This window comes from Sabethes cyaneus, chromosome 2 (genome assembly GCF_943734655.1).
Source record: "Sabethes cyaneus chromosome 2, idSabCyanKW18_F2, whole genome shotgun sequence".
NCBI classification, from domain to species: domain Eukaryota; kingdom Metazoa; phylum Arthropoda; class Insecta; order Diptera; family Culicidae; genus Sabethes; species Sabethes cyaneus.
Window position 1 is genome coordinate 5517082 of NC_071354.1, and position 8055 is coordinate 5525136.

Genomic DNA, 8055 nt, shown 5'->3' on the forward strand with positions numbered 1-8055 from the left:
TCTTTTGTTAGTTCTTCCGATGTTTCGAGGTGCTCAACGAATTCTTGTGTGCTGCTGATGAACCAGCTCGGGAATTTTATGGGCATTTGTTGGAACTCGGTTACCGTTTGCCGTGATTTTTTCTCGCATTTCGGTTTCTGGTTTGTGTATTTTGGGTTGTCTTTTTGTCCTCGGTAATGTAGGGTCAGATGTCCGTAGTTTTCCTTCGTTTTACTATTTCGGATAGGGGGTAGGTTAGCGCTACAGAATAATCAAAAACGGTAGTTAAGATTAAAACAATGCTACGTTTCACGTAAACATTAATATAGGCAATATTTAGACATTAACAAAACTTTAATTTCATAACTACTGATTTCTCTTAAACCCATTAATTGATGTACGTAAGAAACCGGAAGTTTTACCGCATGGCTCATTTGGGGAACACTGTACTTTTGCAGTCTAAGAAACCCTGATGATAAACTGCATATTAAGCATAATCCAATGCAGTATCTGGCAGCAGATCATTTGATGGAATTTGTTGATCTACTGTTACGAATGTTTGATTTTTCTTTTCATGAACATTTTTTTCGTGTGCTAACATACTCCACTTTAGTTTAAACCTGAAAGTAATATACAAATTTAAAAAAAAACAGGTCTTGAAAGAAATTACATTAACAAACTTTTTCCCACAATATTTGCACTCATGTGGAAACACTTCAGTGTGCACCACGGTTACGTGCTGCTTCAGATATTGGCGCAACGTGAACCCCTTCCCGCAAAATTGGCACACGTGTGATTTGCTATGCTGGTGCTTGCGCTTATGGTAGTTAAACACACTTTTACCGCCCCGTATGGTTCGTCCACATATGTCGCACTTGTACGATGGCACACCATTTGCACTGTGAATCCGTCGCACGTGATCCGTCTGATTAATTCTGCTGTAGAACGTCAGCTCACAGCCCTCCGCAGGACACGAGTATGGTTTGATGCCTTGAAAAAGATTCAATGGTCAAAAAATCGTCCAGCTAGTGATAATAGGTTTGCAGGTGTAGAAAATCACCTAAATGTCTATTTTTATGTGCTTCGGCTGCTAGTGGAAATACCTGTTGTCCACACAGGTCGCAAAGCTCCTGTTTTTGTTTGCTTTTGGGGTAAGACTTCGATTTTTTCGTAGATTCATTAGATTTTTTCACCTTCGGGGTGTGCACTTTACTTTCTTTTAACTTTTTGCTTTTTGTTGCTGGTTTTTCACATGCAAAATCTTTGTCGTTAGAATCTGACGACGGAGAAAAGTCGGACTCATCAGCTTCATCGATAAAATCTATTTCGAACTCCGGTTCTGACTCGACGTTGGTCATACCAACGTGCTCACCAATAGGTTCTGGTTTGACAGAATCCGTATATTCACTGCTTTCTTCTGCTTCAGCTGCAGCAGCTATTATCGAATGATCATCACTCAAACTCAAGTGTGTAGAATTGTCTTGCACATATTCAGCATTATCGGTTTCCAATTCCCCATTTTCACGCTTTATAAATTTCTGATAGATACAGTTAATTTGATTTCTGTGCTGCTCCACGACCGTCCGACATTTAGCGATAGCTTCCACACAATCGGAATCATCCCATCCGTCACTCTCTAAAAACGTTCCCTCACTTAGCAGTAGATTTTTGGCTTTAGTCACGGCTTCCCTAAAGTCCAAAATAATATCCAGTAGATTTAGGCAATTACTGCATGCCAAGGGATATGCATCGTTCGGAAAAATTTTGATTTTTAGCGCTGCAAGCGTTTTGGACTTGTGTTTGGTAAGAATTATATTGAGATTAGCCCGCGACACTCGTCGCAAACAGAGCCGACACTGTGGAACCTCAGTTTTACTGTGTGCCGGGTCGATCGGTTCGTTTTCGCCGGGAATCGACGGTACGATTAGCTTCGGGGTAGCTGCTTCATCGATATCCTCCGGTTTGACCTGCACGGCTCGTGACCGTGTGTGTCGTCGTTTCGCTTTCCCAGCAGTGCTACAATCGTAACCAGGTTCATGTGTCGATAGTAAATAGTCTTAACGCTATATTAAGTTATATTTACTTACCTGCTCGCTAGGCTAGAATCCACCGTATCGTCATTGCTATCGTCGTCCGGTTCTGCCTTAATGTTTACCAATTCAAAGGACGGTTCATCCTTTATTTTGCGTGCACCGCGGCGAAAACGCCGCGAGTTTTCCATTGCAATGACTCTTTATATTAATATCTCCAATCTATTACTATATTTCTTGTAATATGTAGATATTAAGCTGAAAACTATGTATTTTTTGTTGAGGACAATCAGGACAACCACAATCACAACACAAATCGAATTCGAATACTGAATTAATTTGCACAACCCCTCAGGTTCAACCTGGTTTACAACTAAATTGTGTTATCGGCTCCTATTCGAAAGTATTTCGTACAAACCTGATTTTTTTAGCTTTTATAGCAGAGTAAACGACCTCAAGACCGAAGGTGTTCTGTCAAACTTCGGATATCGGAATTCGTACTGGTACGGGTTTGAATCGTTTGAATTAGCACCGTCAGCACGAACCTCAAGTTGATAAACAACAAAAAATAATAATATCGGATCGGACAAAATTGCTGTTTTTTATGTTTTGAATTAACAAAAATACCGCAAATTATACTTAAATTTCAACAAATTACACTGGACGATATTGAACATTCACATTAGCTACAATTATGAATAAAAAACATTCAAAGCGCAGTTCGCAAAAGATTGCGAAAGAACAAAATATTAAAGTGAAAAACATAAAACACCAAATAAATGAACTTACTGATGTGTCACTCACGGGTTCTACGGAATTGCAATTGAAAAGGTAGGTAATTATACCAATCTTCTTGTTTGCATATTAATCCAACAGGTCATATGTTTCCAGCAGCTCTGAAAAAGCCAAACGCAGGTACGTGAGAACCCGTGCCGTTCAAGCTAATCCCGAAGACATCGACAAAAGCGATTGTATCCCTAGGGTTGAGGGTGAAAACGAAACAATCGTTCCGGTGGTGGGAGAAACTGTTGCTCCACAATGTCGGTTCTGCTTGCGTCGCGTACTGCGGGGTAACTTGAAAATAATCCTCACGAAGCACAAGCCCAAAGTTCTGGCAGCATTCAAGATAAAAATATTCCCTGGCGATGCGTATCCGCTTGCCTGCTGCAATTGTCTCAATCTGCTGGAGATAATGCTAGATTTCAAGGAAGCCGTGTTGAAAGCGAAAAATTTACTGCTGAGCGAACGAATGTACCTCGACAGCAACGGTTGGGATGATCCCGATTGCGTGGAGGCAATTGCCAAATGTAAGACGGTCGTAGAGCAGCACAAAAAGGAAATTGATTGCACATACCAAGAGGTCATGAAGAGAAAGACAGCTACTGAAGTAATGGCAGAAGACGAGAGTTATGGTGACCCACCGAGTGAGCCATTCCTTGTGGAATCTGAAAACCACTTCGAATGCCCAGAATCACTAACGGAAGAAATCGTACAGACCGTCGAGCCCATTCCAAACGACAAAGAAGTAAAACAGTCTTCGAGTCCTTTTCAAATTGACATCAAAGATGAGGGTGACGATTCAAACCTTTTACCATCGATGGAAATGAACGATCTGGATTTTACGGTGAGCTTACAGAAACCTAAAAGAATCAAAAAAGAAAAAAAGGCGAAGAAAACGGGGAGCAGCAGAAAATCTCTGAAAAAAGATTCATCTGTTAAGGAACAGTTGTCGCGCTCGGAATTGTGCGATCTATGCGGACAGCGCGTGTGCTTTCAGGCGGTGGAATCACACAAAAACCGTCATCTAGGAATTAAGCCCTACACGTGCCCAGCCGAGGGTTGTGGTTTGAGTTTTTACAGCCGATTCAATCAGGTCAAGCACGTGAAACGAATTCACGGTGAAAATGGGGTTCCAACGCACAAGTGCGATATCTGCGGAACGCACATCCGAGGAGCGCTGAACGTACTGAACTGGCACAAGCGTAAGCACGACGAAGTGAAGCAACACGTTTGTCAGTTTTGCGGCAAGGCTTTCACCATACGCCAGTACCTGCGACAGCACGTTACCGTAGTGCACACGGAGGTGTTTCCGCACGAATGTCGCTATTGCGGTAAAAAGTAAACGACATATGCTGGGCTGCTCTGGACAGTTTAAAAATTTGAACTATCTTTCATTTTACAGGTTTAAACTGAAATGGAGTATGTGGGCACACGAAAAGAATGTCCATGAAAAGAAACAGCAGCCTGTCTCGATGCCGGCGGAGCCGCAGGCGGCCAGTTGTGAGGCACAACCAAAAACGGAATGTATTTACAACTAAATTTATTTACTTCTGTAATGATTGTCAATACAATTAAAATATTGTTGAGTAAATCGTTCAGTACTTACTTACCTATTAGTCCACGTGAAAAATGGAACAAAGGCCTACTTTGATGTTTCTATCTGTCAGCAGAAAACTAACTGAGTCAACCACCTTTTCAAAACTCAGTTCTTTCCCTTGTTTGAGGCAGATTCATTTTTCAATAGAAAGCAAAATTGAAATCTATCGACTAATAAGGGTTTGAATGTTTATATTGTTAGCTGCATTGATACAAATTATGACAGATTTAGTAATAATAACACCAGCAGTATCTTTTCCCCATGCGAATGCTTAGCGCTGATCAACAGCTGCACACGTGCTTCAAACGTATTCATACCCGGTGTCTCCCGTTATGGTACAATTAGTGTCGGTTTGCTCCTGCGCCAACGCAGCCTGGTGCTTCTTTTCGTGCACATTTTTCTCATGCGTTATCATGCTCCATTTGAGTTTGAACCTAAAAAACAGAAACGTAATAAAGCAAAGAAACATTTGGCACATTTCAGCTCATTGAGTGCGCAAAACATACTTTTTCCCGCAGTAGCTGCACTCGTACGGAAACACTTCGGAATGAACGACCGTCAGATGCTGCTTGAGATACTGCATCATCGTGAATCCTTTACCGCAAAATTGACACTCATGTTTCTTCGTTTGCTGATGCTTGCGTTTGTGGTAGTTCAGCACACCCAACGCCCCACGGATGTACCGTCCGCAGATGTCGCATTTATGCGACGGTACACCGTTCTCCCGATGAATGCGCCTGACGTGCAACGTTTGATTAAATCTACTGTAGAACGTTAAATCGCAGCCTTCGGCTGGACAGGAGTACGGTTTAATTCCTACGGTTAAAGTTTATGATTTTTTCACAACCTAAGCACGTAGACAAAACTTTTCTTACCTAGATGGCGATTTTTGTGTGATTCCGCTGCTTGGGCGCAAACACGCTGTCCGCACAGATCGCACAGTTCCTGGGTGCTAGACGACGCTTTACCAGCTGACTTGCTTTGCTTGGCGGATTTGACTTTCGACTTTCTGCTGCGTTTTACCTTTTTCAACTGTACGAAATCCTCTTCCTCCGATTCGGTCGCACTCAACAGGTCTGAATTCGCGTCTTTATCCTCCGCGTCGTCCGCCAAAAGTATGTCCGGTTCCGCTTCCAGGCCCGTTTCGAGCGTATCGCAAATATCTAATTCCGATTTGTTTATCGATACGTACTCAGCTGAATGTTCAAGTGTTATGGGCGTATCCAGACCATCACTATTGACATCCGCCGGATTAGGTGGTTCAACAATTTCCATAGTTTCTTTCTTCGTTTCTTCTGCCTGCTTGCGCCGCGTGTACTCTTGATAAGAGCAGTCGATCTGATTCTTGTGCTGTTCCACTACGGACCTGCATTTGGAAATAGCGTCCATGCAATCAGTATCGTCCCATCCTTCGCTTTCCAGGAAGGCCCTTTCGCTCAAAAGTAGGTTTTTTGCCTTCATTACCGCTTCTTTAAAGTCCAACATGATGTCCAGCAGATTCAGACAATTGCAGCAGGCAAATGGATACGCATCTCCAGGGAATATTTTGATCTTAAAAGCCGCGTGAGCCTTCTGCTTATGCTTTGTAAGGATAATTTTCAAGTTGCTACGCAACACTCTGCGTAGACAAAACCTACACTGCGCAACGGTGGACTCGCCCACTACGGGATTAATGGGTTCATTCTCGCCCGGTACCGTCGGGACGCTGACATCGATATCTTCCGATTTCACCTGGACTGCTCGAGATCGTAAATACTTGCGCTTCGACGATGCTCCACTGCTGAAAGTGAGTTCCGTGCTGCAGCGTTGATTTAATGCTATAGATTTCAACCAATCAAATACCTGTTTCGATCCGGCGAATCTTCCTGGATCAGCGTAAGCGAAATATCGCCATCGGGATCGTCCTTTATGGCCACCAGTTCGAACGGTGGTTCGTCTTTTATTTTCCGTGCGTTTCTTCGCATTTGGCGTGCCGCTTCCATCGGAATTTTAGAAATATTTTAGAAACATAACTGGGACACAGTACACAGAGCAAAAATTGTAAATTTTTCTGTTTATTTTGGCGTTGATTTGACGTATTATTTTGACAGCCGCGATGAAAGGGATGTAAACCATTAGCACCAACTTAAAATTATTATCCAATTGGGGAGGGCTAGCACCATTCTCAGACTCAGTACAGAACGCACAGGAAGGCAGGAAGGACGATTAAAACGACTACGAGCCAAGACCAGAAGTTTGTTGTGTTATTTTTTGTATTCTAAATGTAGTACAAATCTGGGAAATCATAAAAAAGGCTAACAGTTACTGCTCTGTCTATTCAATGGTTATAATTAGTTGGGCATCAGCCCATTGATGGGAAACATATTCCCCGAAACCGGTCGGTGTAAACGGTGAACTTTCCGTCTTGTAAGAACTATAAAAATGTAGATAAAATAATAATTTTGAAAATTCTTGAACCTTGGAAAAGGCTGGTGGTGTTTCAGCATTCCTCACAACAGAGCAAATGCAAAAACGAAAACATTCTCAGGTGGCGAGTGATATGGAGCCTGCAAGCAGGTGCAAGCTTTGCCTACGGAGTATCCCTAAGGCCTCAGCACCTCCTACGGTGGAGCGTGAATTTAATCTACGAGCCATCCTATATCCGCTAATTGGTCGCAATGAGACGTGGGATGAAGTTTGCTCAATTTGTAATAACATTTTAGACATAATACTGGACTTCAGAACCGCTGCGTTACAAGCTAACGATGTCCTGCGGGCAGGAAACAATAAAATTGATTGTACAAACAACTGGCCGTCCGATCAACTTTTGATTGCCTCACGTTGCAGAGACATGGTTCGGGCTCATCTCAAACAAATTAAAACAATCTTTAAGGAGCAACGAGCAAAACAGGACCACGCTGCCTTGGGTAAAGAATATGATTCACTAACCGTATTGAACGTGATTAAGACTGACATTAAAAATGAAAATGAAATTACCGCATCCAGTATCAGCGAAGATGATCCGCCGTTGACAGGCTTCGCGCCGAAGGACACATCCACCGAAACCGCACACCGACGTGGACGAAAACCCAAAGATCAGCCGGAGTTTATGCCGCAACTTTGCGACTTCTGCGGCAAACGGGTGTGCGGCGAAGCCGCCGAAGGTCACAAAAACCAACATTTGGGAATACGGCCATACCCGTGTCCGGTGGCCGGATGCAGTCTTGTGTTTCACGGCCGCTACAACCGATTGCGTCACGTCAAACGAATGCATGGCGAGACGGGAGTCGAAGTGCACGCCTGTCACCTGTGCGGTAAGACCATTCGTGGCCCAAGGCGGGCGCTAAAGTACCACCTGCAACGGCACGAGCAAAACCAGCGGGCCGAGAAGGCCTTCCTCTGTCAGATATGCGGAAAAGGTTTCGCCCTTCAACGCTATCTAGCGCAGCATTCCGTTGTGCATTCGGGAGAGTTCCCGCACAAATGCGGGTACTGCCATAAGAAGTGAGTAAGCCTCCGAAAAACAATTTTAAATGTGGTCCAATATTAAAAACTAACATCCCACACAGGTTCAACAACAAATGGGGAATGCGCACGCATGAGAAAAACATCCACGAAAAGCGAAATCATGTTCCTTTGGACTTTGGGCAGAACACTAAAGCAAAATAAAAAGCAATTGAACTTGATTTA

The 8055-nt window shown here is 43.3% G+C and overlaps 4 protein-coding genes across 5 annotated transcripts; 2 read left to right on the forward strand and 2 right to left on the reverse strand.

Moving 5' to 3' along the window:
- Window positions 1-372: 372 nt before the first annotated feature.
- On the reverse strand, window positions 373-2339 carry LOC128737781 (zinc finger protein 37-like). Its single transcript, XM_053832488.1, has 4 exons — window positions 2067-2339; window positions 1040-1995; window positions 660-969; window positions 373-599 (listed from the first exon to the last, which is right to left on the reverse strand). The coding sequence occupies exons 1-4, from the start codon at window positions 2198-2200 to the stop codon at window positions 467-469; spliced, it is 1533 nt and encodes a 510-aa protein (XP_053688463.1). The 5' UTR covers window positions 2201-2339; the 3' UTR covers window positions 373-466.
- A 239-nt stretch (window positions 2340-2578) lies between these two features.
- LOC128738944 (zinc finger and SCAN domain-containing protein 12-like) lies at window positions 2579-4327 on the forward strand. Its single transcript, XM_053834442.1, has 3 exons — window positions 2579-2840; window positions 2904-4127; window positions 4192-4327. Exons 1-3 carry the CDS (start codon window positions 2704-2706, stop codon window positions 4325-4327), a joined length of 1497 nt encoding a protein of 498 aa, XP_053690417.1. The 5' UTR covers window positions 2579-2703.
- Window positions 4328-4571: 244 nt separating this feature from the next.
- Window positions 4572-6403, reverse strand: LOC128737515 (zinc finger protein 649-like). Of its 2 annotated transcripts, none has more exons than XM_053832170.1 (4): window positions 6229-6403; window positions 5262-6163; window positions 4893-5202; window positions 4572-4820 (listed from the first exon to the last, which is right to left on the reverse strand). In XM_053832170.1, exons 1-4 carry the CDS (start codon window positions 6366-6368, stop codon window positions 4688-4690), a joined length of 1485 nt encoding a protein of 494 aa, XP_053688145.1. In that variant the 5' UTR covers window positions 6369-6403; the 3' UTR covers window positions 4572-4687. The 2 variants fall into 2 exon arrangements, with proteins under 2 accessions (XP_053688145.1, XP_053688144.1); XM_053832169.1 differs by having other exon boundaries at window positions 5262-6166.
- Window positions 6404-7216: 813 nt separating this feature from the next.
- LOC128738950 (zinc finger protein 888-like) lies at window positions 7217-8034 on the forward strand. The gene is made up of 2 exons (XM_053834449.1): window positions 7217-7869; window positions 7935-8034. Exons 1-2 carry the CDS (start codon window positions 7217-7219, stop codon window positions 8032-8034), a joined length of 753 nt encoding a protein of 250 aa, XP_053690424.1.
- The last annotated feature ends 21 nt before the right edge of the window (window positions 8035-8055 follow it).